General features: G+C 53.2%; 1 protein-coding gene across 2 annotated transcripts in view; it reads right to left on the bottom strand.

Annotated features, from left to right (window-relative positions):
- Positions 1-3,056: 3,056 nt before the first annotated feature.
- foxp4 (forkhead box P4) overlaps positions 3,057-13,544 on the bottom strand; it is a 447,909-nt gene continuing 437,421 nt past the window's right edge. The window contains exons 16-17 of one of the 2 annotated variants that reach the window (XM_078241973.1): positions 10,190-10,353; positions 3,057-4,245 (exon numbers count right to left, since the gene is read on the bottom strand). In XM_078241973.1, the coding sequence (XP_078098099.1) occupies positions 4,101-4,245; positions 10,190-10,353 (309 nt within the window). In that variant the 3' untranslated portion in view covers positions 3,057-4,100. The remainder of the gene's footprint in view (positions 4,246-10,189; positions 10,354-13,544) is intronic. The other variant, XM_078241974.1, reaches the window with a different exon arrangement.

Raw genomic sequence — 13,544 nt, 5'->3', positions numbered from 1 at the left:
ATCTTAATTATCGCAGGAAAAAAAATCAAAATATTTTAACATGCGTGCCTGGATCGTTATAATCTTTTATGGTTTTCAGGATTATGAAGGCTTGTGATGTGTAATATATCAGGTTTGATAATTAATTAGTGGTCATTACATTATTCATGATTCCACTTTCAATGATATAAATGACCTTTTTTGCTCAGTAATGGTGTTGTCGTGGAAACTCTAATGCCTCATAATATTTCAATTTTTCCCTCCTTGTTTTAAAATGTCATCAAGACAATTAATCTTTAACTGCCTTCACCTGAGGAAAAGGAATCACATGATTTATAGCTCGTGTGTCCAGTTTTATTGTATCCTGTACAATTGGGGATCTCCAATTGGTGATCCATGGGTCCCCTGTAGACTTAAGTCCAGCCAATCTAGCCTCCAATTCAGCCTTAGTTATGTTCTAATTTCTTATTCCTGGTTCAATTTTGTGGAGCCTGGAAATTTGGAAAACGTTATTCTTAGCATCGTACCTCCACTGCTAAATGAATCGGATTGCTGGGATCTGTTAGTGTCAGCTGCAGATTCCTAAAAATTAATAGGAGCAGGGAATTCGACTCTTAAGAAAGACCTCCTGGGTTCATGTCCCTGCACTGCCCAAGAGAGGTGGAACCCTTGGAGACCTGGAAGATCACTAAGTTATTTGATGTACTTTTCCTTCCCAAAGCTTTAACAACAAATCTCATGGATCCTGTCACAATATCTGGCACCAAGAGACAACAGCAAAAGGCAAGACCTGTTGCAAACTCTCGCCAACTGTTCTGGACCAAGCCTTTGGCCACTCCACATACAATGATGGAAGCTGATAGCTTGAAGAGGGGCTGGGTTCTCAACCTACAGGTTGAATGTGAATCTGTTATGATCCATTGACAAGTCTCCTACTCACTGCAGGGGCCCTGTTCTCAGTGGTTGGGTTGGCAAGATGGGGAGAGCAAAACAGAAATTGAGGCAGGTTCCAGCTCATGTGCCATTGGCCGATCACAGGAATGATCAGTGACCTCGCTGATCATGGCCATATTTGGAGATGAGAGCGGTGATCGACTGGAACAACATCGATACTGCAATGAAGTCGAAGTTTAGGATTTCACTACCAGCTGCCAAGACTAACCCACTGGCCTCATCATATCAAAAACTTGTTAAATTCATTCTCTGTAATGTCAGTTTTTGACACGCAGTGAGTGGCCCCTCTCTCTCACATTCTCTCTCTCTCTCTCTCTTCCACTGATACTTTGTTCTTATCTCTTTTCCCTAACCTTTCAGTTCCTTCCTTAGAGAAAGTTAAGACACAGAGAAGAATTGTGTTGAATGTTCTGAAGCCTCAGGAAATCCAGACAGTGGTAGAATCTATAGTTGAGAGCTGGGACCTTAAACCAGACTTTTGTTCATGTTATCTTCCTGAAAATGCTACAAGATCCCTCCCTGTGGAATAATGCCATCTCCTGAACTGCACACACTCAAGAGACTCGTCTTCCAACTTCCTGCGGGGCTAGAGAAAATTAAACTCTTGGACCTGAGTCGTAATTGGTTCAGTTGTCGTACAGATAATCTTGTTCCCCAAATTATTTTGCTGCTTAGTTCTCTCATTCAAGACACAGAGTAGAGCCACATGGCAATTCTGACAATGCATCATTGGCCAGGAACATGTGGAGCGTAGATTCCCAGATGGGGGGGAGATGGTTGTGTCATGAGGACCACCCACATCGTTGGTGATGAGGACCCCCCAGGATGTGATTTATAGCTAAAGAGTGTGATTAATTGCCATGATTCATGGGTTGTGGTCAATGCCATAAGTCACATTCTGTCTGGAAGGTGTGCCCTGGTTTGGACATACCAAGGAGGTCATTCCGATTACTATCAGTTACATTTGTTTTAAGTTAAGACTCTACTGTTGTATTTGGATTGCAGACATTTCATCAAGTTTTAAACTGGACAGGTTAGTTTGGGAATTAGATGCACCATAATAGCAGCAACTGGAAATTGAAATTGTGCATGGGTGGATCATTTTGAAGAAAGTGGACTCAATCCTCACAGGTAAATTGGACCAGCTTTGTAGATCTCCATGGGGGATTCATTCTAATGGAGATAAGCAGCGATCGACCCTCAGTAGAGTCTCGATCCCCTGGATACCCCTATTCCGCCTCATCGAGTTCAAAGTTCAGAAACAGTGACAACCTCTGGATTTTGGCAACAAGGAACAGTTTCCTGATGGAGCTATTCCCAATCACAACGTGGACCTTATCAAAAATAGACCTCACAGAGCTGATATTCCTATACCTTGTTTGAACTGGGTCAGATCACAGAGAAATACTGTCAATATATCAATTTTTTTTTGGTAACGGAAATTGCACAGCGCATTGCGTTAATTAAAAAAGAACATCATTTCAAAGTAGTGAAAAGAATAAGTGAACACCGTGTCTTGGCCACTAATGTCTTTGATTTGGTTTCGTTAAAGTCCTATGGCAGAGAAGTTCTCTCTCTATCTCTTCCTCGCTCTCAGGCTGGGTTTGTTGAGGCTGCTTTAAAAACCTGTAACGAAAAACTGAGGCCCGAGGCAGGTTTTACAGTCTCGCTCGAGCGAGACTAGAAACTCCCGCCCGAGGTCAACGGACATTCCCGTTGTCAGCCTCTCGCTCGCTCCGATTCCGTGGCAGGCGAGGTGGTAGAGTTCTGGCGTGGGTTCCCTTCTGTCGCCTCTGCCCCCACCAGACGGCATAGAAGGAGGCCATTTGTTTCCTCTCCCTTCTGCTCTCCCCCTGCCTCTCCCCTTCTGCCCCAGAGGTCCACAGGCGCTGTTAGCTTGCTGGCATTTTGTTTGAACGTCCGTTTAGCTTTGAACGGTGTGGGTGTCAACACCGGGAGTTACTGGAAAGTGATCCGCATTATTGTGGTGATTGTCCCTTTAAGGGCAACACAATTAGCAATTCCCCCCCCCCCTCCCCCTCATCATCACCCCCCCACCCCCCCTCCCCCCACCACCACCACCAAAAGCCAATCAGGGAAAAGATTCTCTGATACAAGGCAGAGTTTCACTCAGTGCGGACTGAAGTTTACCAATGCAGTCAAAACAGAACCAACCAGAAATAAGCCTTTTTCGTTTGAAGGTTCACATTGCTTTTAAAGTATATTTACGTACTGTCCTAAACCCTTGATGGGCTAACTTTATAGAAATGTTCTGTGCTTTGCTTTAAAACCTGACACCTGTAAGAAGTCAACACCCGACAACTCGGGCCAACCACTTTCTCCACACAGTTGTACCTTTGATTAGGTCTCCGTCAACATTATCTAATCCTCAGTCATTTACAATACAAAGCTTAAGTGAGATAGATTTAAAAGGCTGGCCCTTTCCGTTTCCCCTCCCACCCCAATCCCCTCCCGATCCCATTCCCCAGAACCAGATATAAACACAAAAGCTAAAATAACAGTGGGAGTTTAAAGACAAGTTAACACTGTCCTGGACAGATCTTTCATTTAGATCTCAGCAGGTGCCAAGGTCAGTGCGGGGGGGAGGGGGGTGGGGGGATGGGTGGGGGGAGATCTGATACCCCAGAAACAGTTCCACAGTTGCCCTCTGCTTAAATACAATGTGCCTGTTGAGCTATCTACAGCATTGGATAGAAAAAATTCAAATTGAGGTACCTTGAAAGCAGGTTGAAAAAGTCTGTTTGGGGCCCTAACCGTGAATAAGTGACTTATCCACATTGTATGTCTGTGAGACTGGCTGACAGGCAGAGCACTGATAACCATCGCTGCGTTAATGACAAAACATTTGGGAAGAAAAGTAATAAAATGGTCACAGCATTGCTTTGATAAGTTGGAGCCATTCAATGTCCACCAAACAAGTTGGTTTGTGTTCCAAGGCTCCGTTATTAATGGACAATCAAAGCTGCCATTGGAGTCTTCAAGTATCTGTTGGTGTTTGAAGGATGTGCTCCTTGCTCTGGTCACTCAGTCCTGGTGAGTCGGGCCCAGGAGATGCTGTTATGACAGAAATGCAGGTATGAGGTCTCACCCTGTTTTCGTTTTTGTTTGTTTGTTTTTTTAATAAGTTGAAGTGCTTGAGTTTGATGTTATTCCAATTCCTCTGCTGTTAGTTCCTCCTCCATCTCTCTAGCTTCCTGCATTTCCGAATTCACATTGGCTGTTGCGATAATTGAGACAGACGGGTCATCCTCCTCCAACTCTGCAGGTTCCTCCTTGATGTGCACTTGGTGCCTGTGCAGAGATTGGGAAGAGTACATTGGCCTTTAACGAGGGGCTGGGGAATATTTCCACCTTTGAATGCTCATTAACATGCTTTCCATGAACTTACAGCTAGATTATGAAGGGAATCAGCTGGTGCAATGGATAATTGCATCAACAAAGCACGTTCTCCCCGTGTCTGCCTGGGTTTCCTCCGGGTGCTCCAATTTATTCCTGCACTCCAAAGATGTCCAGGTTAGGTAGAGTGGACGTACTGAATTGCCCCTTTGTGTCAGGGGGACTAGCAGGGTAAATATGTGGGGTTGCGGGGATAGGGCCTCAGTAGAATTGTTGTTGGTGCAGACTCAATGGGCTGAATGGCCTCCTTCTGCACTGTAGGGATTCTATGAACTCTTAGCCTTTCCTCTTAGCAGATGGAAGAGCCTCCCAGTGTTTAGGCTGGAAGTGCAGCCTTGTTCCTAAGTCAAAGGTTTGTTTCCACTCATCACCCTTGTGTTGACTGATCTACATTTGCTCCTGGTCTCTGACCCTCGTTTCAAATCCCTCTGTGGTCTCACCTCTCCCTATCCCTGTAAAAAACCCAAGGCCAATATCTCCATGCTCCGATAATTTTTATCTCTGGTGTATCCCATTTTAATCACTCATCACTGAGAGACATACCTTCAGTTTCCTGGACCTCAAACTTTGCATTGTCTTCCCTTAAACATTGCGCCTCTTTAACTCTCCCTCCTTCTTTAACAGGCTCCTTAAATCTCACCGTTTTAACTAAAGTTTTGGTCATCTTTACAGATATCTCCTAATGTGACTAAAATCATAGATCAGGGAACATAGAATCCCTGCAGTGCAGAAGGAGGCCATTCGGGCCATCGAGTCTGTACCGACCACAATCCCACCCAGGTCCCATCCCTGTAACTCCATGTATTTATCCTGCTCGTCCCCCTGGTACAAAGGGCCAATTTAGCATGGCCAAGCCACCTAACCTGCACATCTTTGGAATGTGGGAGGAAACCGGAGCACCCGGAGGAAACCCACGCAAACACGGGGAGAACGTGCAGACTCCACACAGACAGTGACCCAAGCCGGGAATCGAACCCGGGTCCCTAGCGCTAATGCCAGTGTGTCTGATTTAACCTTCTGTGGAGCCCCTGGGGATGTTTCGCCACATTTAAAGGCACTACATAAATGCCAGTTGTTGTTGTGTCCCATTGGATCTGTCCCCTGGTTTTTGACCAGAGGCCAGTCCCGAGTCCTGGGGCCCTGGAATTGGGATATACCCGTCTTGTTGGGGAGAGAGTGTTGGGGCGTACCTGTGCTGCTGGGGGGAGTGTTGGGGTGTACCCGTGTTGTTGGGGGAGGGGGAGTTGGGGTGTACCCGTGTTGTTGGGGGAGGGGGAGTTGGGGTGTACCCGTGTTGCTGGGGGGAGTGTTGGGATGTATCCGTGTTGCTGGGGGGAGTGTTGGGATGTACCCGTGTTGCTGGGGGGAGTGTTGGGGTGTACCCGTGTTGTTGGGGGAGGGGGAGTTGGGGCATACCCGTGTTATTGGGGAGAGTGTTGGGGCGTACCCTTGTTGTTGGGGGAGGGGGAGTTGGGGTGTACCCGTGTTGCTGGGGGGAGTGTTGGGATGTACCCGTGTTGCTGGGGGGAGTGTTGGGGTGTACCCATGTTGTTGGGGGGAGAGTGTTGGGACGTACCTGTGTTGTTGAGGGGGAGGATGTTGGGGCGTACCCATGTTGTTGGGGGGAGAGTGTTGGGGTGTACCCGTGTTGTTGGGGGGATAGTTTTGGGATGTACCTGTGTTGTTGAGGGGGAGGGAGTTGGGGCGTACCCGTGTTGTTGGGGGGAGTATGTTGGGGTGTACCCGTGTTGTTGGGGGGAGAGTGTTGGGGTGTACCCGTGTTGTTGAGGGGAGAATGTTGGGGCGTACCCGTGTTGTTGGGGGCGGGGGAAGTTGGGGTGTACCCGTGTTGTTGGGGGGAGAATGTTGGGGTGTACCCTTGCTGCTGAGAGGAGAGTGTTGGGGCGAACCCGTGTTGTTGCGGGAGGGGGAGGGGAGTCGGCGCGTACCCGTGTTGTTGCGGGGGAGGAGTCGGCGCGTACCCGTGTTGTTGCGGGGGGGGAGTCGGTGCGTACCCGTGTTGTTGCGGGGGAGGAGTCGGCGCGTACCCGTGTTGTTGCGGGGGGGGGTGGAGTCGGCGCGTACCCGTGTTGTTGCGGGGGGGGAGTCGGTGCGTACCCGTGTTGTTGCGGGGGGGGAGTCGGTGCGTACCCGTGTTGTTGCGGGGGAGGAGTCGGCGCGTACCCGTGTTGTTGCGGGGGAGGAGTCGGCGCGTACCCGTGTTGTTGCGGGGGAGGAGTCGGCGCGTACCCGTGTTGTTGCGGGGGAGGGAGTCGGCGGGTACCCGTGTTGTTGCGGGGGAGGGAGTCGGCGCGTACCCGTGTTGTTGCGGGGGAGGAGTAGGCGCGTACCCGTGTTGTTGCGGGGGGGGGGAGGGAGTCGGTGCGTACCCGTGTTGTTGCGGGGGAGGGAGTCGGCGGGTACCCGTGTTGTTGCGGGGTGGAGTCGGTGCGTACCCGTGTTGTTGCGGGAGGGGAGTCGGCGCGTACCCGTGTTGTTGCGGGAGGGGAGTCGGCGCGTACCCGTGTTGTTGCGGGGGAGGAGTCGGCGCGTACCCGTGTTGTTGCGGGGGAGGGGAGTCGGCGCGTACCCGTGTTGTTGCGGGGGAGGGGAGTCGGCGCGTACCCGTGTTGTTGCGGGGGGGGGAGTCGGCGCGTACCCGTGTTGTTGCGGGGGAGGGGAGTCGGCGCGTACACGTGTTGTCGCGGGGGAGGGGAGTCGGCGCGTACCCGTGTTGTTGCGGGGGAGGGAGTCGGTGTGTACCCGTGTTGTTGCGCGGGGGGGGGGGGGGGGGGGGGAGTCGGCGGGTACCCGTGTTGTTGAGGGGGGCGGGGGGGAGTCGGTGCGTACCCGTGTTGTTGACGGGGGGGAGTCGGCGCGTACCCGTGTTGTTGCGGGGGGGGGGGGGGGGGGAGTCGGCGCGTACCCGTGTTGTTGCGGGGGGGGGAGTCGGTGCGTACCCGTGTTGTTGAGGGGGAGGAGTCGGCGCGTACCCGTGTTGTTGCGGGGGAGGGGAGTCGGCGCGTACCCGTGTTGTTGCGGGGGAGGAGTCGGCGCGTACCCGTGTTGTTGCGGGGGAGGAGTCGGCGCGTACCCGTGTTGTTGCGGGGTGGAGTCGGTGTGTACCCGTGTTGTTGCGGGGTGGAGTCGGTGTGTACCCGTGTTGTTGCGGGAGGGGAGTCGGCGCGTACCCGTGTTGTTGCGGGGTGGAGTCGGTGCGTACCCGTGTTGTTGTGGGGGAAGAGTCGGTGCATACCCGTGTTGTTGCGGGGGGGGGGAGTCGGCGCGTAGCCGTGTTGTTGCGGGGGAGGGGAGTCGGCGCGTACCCGTGTTGTCGCGGGGGAGGGGAGTCGGCGCGTACCCGTGTTGTTGCGGGGGAGGGAGTCGGTGTGTACCCGTGTTGTTGCGCGGGGGGGGGGGGGGGGGTGGGAGTCGGCGCGTACCCGTGTTGTTGATGGGGGGGAGTCGGCGCGTACCCGTGTTGTTGAGGGGGGGGAGTCGGTGCGTACCCGTGTTGTTGCGGGAGGGGAGTTGGCGCGTACCCGTGTTGTTGCGGGGGAGGGGAGTCGGCGCGTACCCGTGTTGTTGCGGGGGGGGGAGCCGGCGCGTACCCGTGTTGTTGCGGGGGAGGAGTCGGCGCGTACCCGTGTTGTTGCGGGGGAGGGGAGTCGGCGCGTACCCGTGTTGTTGCGGGGGAGGGGAGTCGGCGCGTACCCGTGTTGTTGCGGGGGAGGGAGTCGGTGTGTACCCGTGTTGTTGCGCGGGGGGGGGGGGGGTGGGGAGTCGGCGCGTACCCGTGTTGTTGAGGGGGGCGGGGGGGAGTCGGCGCGTACCCGTGTTGTTGAGGGGGGCGGGGGGGAGTCGGTGCGTACCCGTGTTGTTGCGGGGGAGGGAGTCGGTGTGTACCCGTGTTGTTGGGGGGGGGGGGGGGGAGTCGGCGCGTACCCGTGTTGTTGAGGGGGGCGGGGGGGAGTCGGTGCGTACCCGTGTTGTTGACGGGGGGGAGTCGGCGCGTACCCGTGTTGTTGCGGGGGAGGGGAGTCGGCGCGTACCCGTGCTGTTGCGGGGGAGGGGAGTCGGCGCGTACCCGTGTTGTTGCGGGGGGGGGAGTCGGTGCGTACCCGTGTTGTTGCGGGGGGGGAAGTCGGTGCGTACCCGTGTTGTTGCGGGGGAGGGGAGTCGGTGCGTACCCGTGTTGTTAAAGGGGAAGTCGGCGCGTACCCGTGTTGTTGCGGGGGGGGGGGGGGGAGTCGGTGCGTACCCGTGTTGTTGCGGGGGAGGAGTCGGCACGTACCCGTGTTGTTGCGGGCGAGAGGAGTCGGTGCATACCCGTGTTGTTGAGGGGGGGGAGTCGGCACGTACCCGTGTTGTTGCGGGGGAGAGGAGTCGGTGCATACCCGTGTTGTTGCGGGGGAGGGGAGTCGGTGCGTACCCGTGTTGTTGAGGGGGGGAGTCGGTGCGTACCCGTGTTGTTGCGGGGGAGGAGTCGGCGCGCACCCGTGTTGTTGCGGGAGGGGGGAGTCGGCGCGTACCTGTGTTGTTGCGGGGTGGGAGTCGGCGCGTACCCGTGTTGTTGCGGGGGCGGAGTCGGTGCGTACCCGTGTTGTTGCGGGGGGGGAGTTGGCGCGTACCCGTGTTGTTGCGGGGGGGGAGTCGGCGCGTACCCGTGTTGTTTTGGGGGGGAGTCGGCGCGTACCCGTGTTGTTGCGGGGAGGGAGTCGGTGCGTACCCGTGTTGATGCGGGGGGGAGTCGGTGCGTACCCGTGTTGTTGCGGGGGGGGTGAGTCGGCGCGTACCCGTGTTGTTGCGGGGGGGAGTCGGTGCGTACCCGTGTTGTTGCGGGGGGGAGTCGGCGCGTACCCGTGTTGTTGCGGGGGGGAGTCGGCGCGTACCCGTGTTGTTGCGGGGAGGGAGTCGGTGCGTACCCGTGTTGTTGCGGGGGGGAGTCGGTGCGTACCCGTGTTGTTGCGGGGGGGGGAGTCGGTGCGTACCCGTGTTGTTGCGGGGAGGGAGTCGGTGCGTACCTGTGTTGTTGCGAGGTGGGAGTCGGTGCGTACCCGTGTTGTTGCGGGGAGGGAGTCGGCGCGTACCCGTGTTGTTGCGGGGAGGGAGTCGGCGCGTACCCATGTTGTTGAGGGGGGGGAGTCGGTGCGTACCCGTGTTGTTGCGGGGGGGAGTCGGCGCGTACCCGTGTTGTTGCGGGGAGGGAGTCGGCGCGTACCCGTGTTGTTGCGGGGAGGGAGTCGGCGCGTACCCATGTTGTTGCGGGGGGGGAGTTGGCGCGTACCCGTGTTGTTGAGGGGGGGGAGTCGGCGCGTACCCGTGTTGTTGAGGGGGGGGAGTCGGTGCGTACCCGTGTTGCTGAGGGGGGTGGGGGCGGGGGAGTCGGCGCGTACCCGTGTTGTTGCGGGGGAGTCGGTGCGTACCCGTGTTGTTGAGGGGGGTGGGGGCGGGGGAGTCGGTGCGTACCCGTGTTGTTGCGGGGGAGTCGGCGCATACCCGTGTTCTTGCGGGGGGGGGAGTCGGCGCGTACCCGTGTTGTTGCGGGGGAGTCGGTGCGTACCCGTGTTGTTGAGGGGGGTGGGGGCGGGGGAGTCGGCGCGTACCCGTGTTGTTGCGGGGGCGGAGTCGGCGCGTACCCGTGTTGTTGAGGGGGGGGAGTCGGCGCGTACCCGTGTTGTTGCGGGAGGGGAGTCGGCGCGTACCCGTGTTGTTGCGGGGGGGGGGAGTCGGTGCGTACCCGTGTTGTTGTGGGGAGGGAGTCGGCGCGTACCCGTGTTGTTGTGGGGAGGGAGTCGGCGCGTACCCGTGTTGTTGTGGGGAGGGAGTCGGCGCGTACCCGTGTTGTTGTGGGGAGAGTCCGGGGCTGCTGCTGCCATTGCTGTTGACCTGCTCCACGGTGCTGCTGACATCATCGTGACCCACGTGCATCAAGCCGCCGGTTGACGGGTTCAGTAAGGTCGGGTTGTTGAGCAGCTGCATGTTGCTTTCAGCCAATGCTGCCTGGAGGAGAGGAGAAGAAAGGTTAAGACCAGTTAATGTACGGAGAGATCAGCAAGACAGAGTGTGGAAGCCGCTGAGACAGAGATGGAGGTGAATAGGATTGATGTAATTAAGAAGTTGGATAAAGACATGTGGCAAAAGGAATTGAAGGACATGCTGATAGGGTGAGCTCATGTAGGTGGGAGTGGGAAGAGTCTCAGGTGGATCATCGAATACAGCATGGAGCCAATGGGCTGAATGGCCTCATTGCTGTACTGTCTACGTCAGTCTGTGTAAAGAATCCAGGCGTGTCTAAACACTGTCCTGAAGGGTAAACATGGATTTGGGGATGAAGGTGCCAGAGTTCCCTGAACTCTGCCCATGTTTTCCCTCTCAGGCTCTCGAGGGCATTTGTCAAGTTTAATGGTCGTTGAAAAAACAGAATTAGCCAATGTCGCTGCTCCTGATCGCTACCCAGTTATTCCTCCTACTGAATAAATGTATGAAAGCAAACAGACTGAGTTCTTGTTCAGTGTCCTATCATTATGCTCCAAAACCCTGGGGTAACTGCACGATCTATCCTTGTGTCCCCCCCCCACCTCACCTCTACACCTTACCCCTTGTTGTAATTTGCCTTTCAATGATTGCAGCATGACATCATTCGAAAGGAAGTGTGTCATGCCATACAATTTTAGTTTCACTTTTGCTTTTAGGCAAAGCGCACACACACACACAGCTCTGCTGCTGATGTCCTCAAGCTTTCTGCCTCTGAATAAATGGTGTCTAGTCTCAATAAACCAATCCACAGTGAGTTTGCACAATCCTTTATATCGTTATGAAAACCACAGCACCTCTCTGCAACATTGCCAGCACAGTGTCAGTTTCCTCGTGTGTACTAATGATATCCAGCTGCACCTGGCCACAAACTTTCTCTCTCTGACTCGGCAATCTGCGTTCCCGATATCCTGGGATCAAAGGTTATGGGGAGAAGCAGGATTAGGCTATTGAGTTGGATGATCAGCCATGATTGTGATGACTGGCGGAGGAGACTCGAAGGGCCGAATGGCCTCCTCCTGCTCTTTATCTTCTATGTTTCTATCCTGTACCAGCTGGGCAGAATACTGGGAAGCCCAAAACCATTGACTTCAGGTCTCACTGCAAACTCTGCTTCCGAGGCACTGACTCCATCTCTCCCTCTGCCAACGGAATCAGGCTGTTTATAACCTTGGCATCAGGTTTGACCCCAAGAAGAGCTTCCAACCACACAATCACTATACCTCCTAATTCCGCCTCTGTGCAAATAAACATATGAATTAGGAGAACAAATAGGCCATTCGGCCCCTCGAGCCTGCTCCATCATTTAATAAGATCACGGCTAATCTGTTTGTGTTTCATTTCGACATTCCCATCTACTCCAATAACCTTTGATTCCCTCGCCGAACAAGAATCTCTCTACCTCTGGCTTAAAAAGATTCATTGCCTCTACCTCCATTACCTTCAGAGGCAGAGTTCCAAAATCACCTGACTCCATCCCTGCCTCAGCTTATCTGCTGCTGAAACCCTTACTTGTGACTTTGTTACTGTTAAACTTGAATGTTCCAATGCTTTCCTTGCTGCTCTCTCATCTTCCATTCTGCTGAAACTTGAAGTCATCCCAAACTTCGTTACCCAACCAAGCCCCACCAACGCCTCTACTTTCTCAGAAGGCTAAGGAAATTTGGCATGTCAGCTACGACTCTCACCAACTTTTACAGATGCACCATGGAAAGCATTCTTTCTGGTTGTTTCACAGCTTGGTATGGCTCCTGCTCTGCCCAAGACCGCAAGAAACTACAAAGGGTTGTGAATGTAGCCCAATCCATCATGCAAACCAGCCTCCCATCCATTGATTCTGTCTACACTTCCTGCTGCCTTGGAAAAGCAGCCAGCATAACCAAGCACCCCGGACATTCTCTCTTCCACCTTCTTCTGTCAGGAAAAAGATACAAAAGTCTGAGATCACGTACCAACCGACTCAAGAACAGCTTCTTCCCTGCTGCTGTCAGACTTTTGAATGGACCAACCTTATATTAAGTTGATCTTTCTCTACACCCTCGCTATGACTGTAACATTAGGTTTTGCACTCTCTCCTTTCCTTCTCCCCTTTGTACTCTATGAATGGTATGCTTTGTCTGTATAGCGTGCAAGAAACAATACTTCTCATTGTGTCCCAATACATGTGACAATAATAAATTAAATAAAAATACATATAACCCGTGTCGAGCCTTGGTCACTCTTCACTGTCCTGGCTGGCATACGCTGCCTCCTGGTCTCATATAGCCACAATTTTAAAATCCTCATCCTGACTGTCATATCGCTCCATGAACTTGCTCCTCCCTATGCCTGCAACCTCCTCCAGCCCTACAAGCCTTTGAGATCTCTGTATTCTTCCAGTTATGCCATGTCTGTTCCCAATTTTAATCACTCTGCCATTGGCGGCCGTGCCTTCAGCTGCCTAGACCCTAAATTCTGGAATTCTCTCCCTAAATCTCTCCACCTCTCGCTCCTCTTTTAAGACATTCCTTAAAACCTCTGTCTTTGACCAAGCTTTTGGTCATCTGTCCTAACGCCTCCTCACGTGGTTCAGTGTGCTACAATACTTAATACTTAATACCTTTGAATGGACCGACCTCGCATTAAGTTGATCTTTCTCTGCACCCTAGCTATGACTGTAACATTACATTCTGCATCCTCTCGTTTCCTTCTCTATGAACAGTATGTTTTGTCTGTATAGTGTGCAAGAAACAATACTTTTCACTGTATACTAATACATGTGACAATAATAAATCAAATCAATGTTGAACAACCCCTTATTACAGACAAGATCCCAAACTTGAACTCCCAGGAAATAATTCTTATTAACTTTGTGTAAAGGACACACATTTTGTTCTATATTTGAGTAGTTGTGATATGTGGACACTCCAACACCTTCAAGAATACACACTGGGCATAAACCTCTCTACTTATTAGAGTGAACTAATGAGGTAAAGTACTTTAAACTGCCGTGTCCACTTTTGCATCAAATTATCATGCGGTTGGGTATAGGGTCAGTTTTTTGTAGACTATTGTAGATTAAGTAAGGAGACCAAAACAGTGTACAGCTTTGGTCTCCTTACTTGAGAAAGGATATACTGGCACTGGAGGGGGTGCAGAGGAGATTCACGAGGTTGATT

This window comes from Mustelus asterias, chromosome 25, assembly GCF_964213995.1.
Source record: "Mustelus asterias chromosome 25, sMusAst1.hap1.1, whole genome shotgun sequence".
NCBI lineage: Eukaryota > Metazoa > Chordata > Chondrichthyes > Carcharhiniformes > Triakidae > Mustelus > Mustelus asterias.
The sequence above is the reverse complement of the archived record's forward strand: the minus strand, read 5'-3'. Positions and strand labels throughout refer to the sequence as shown.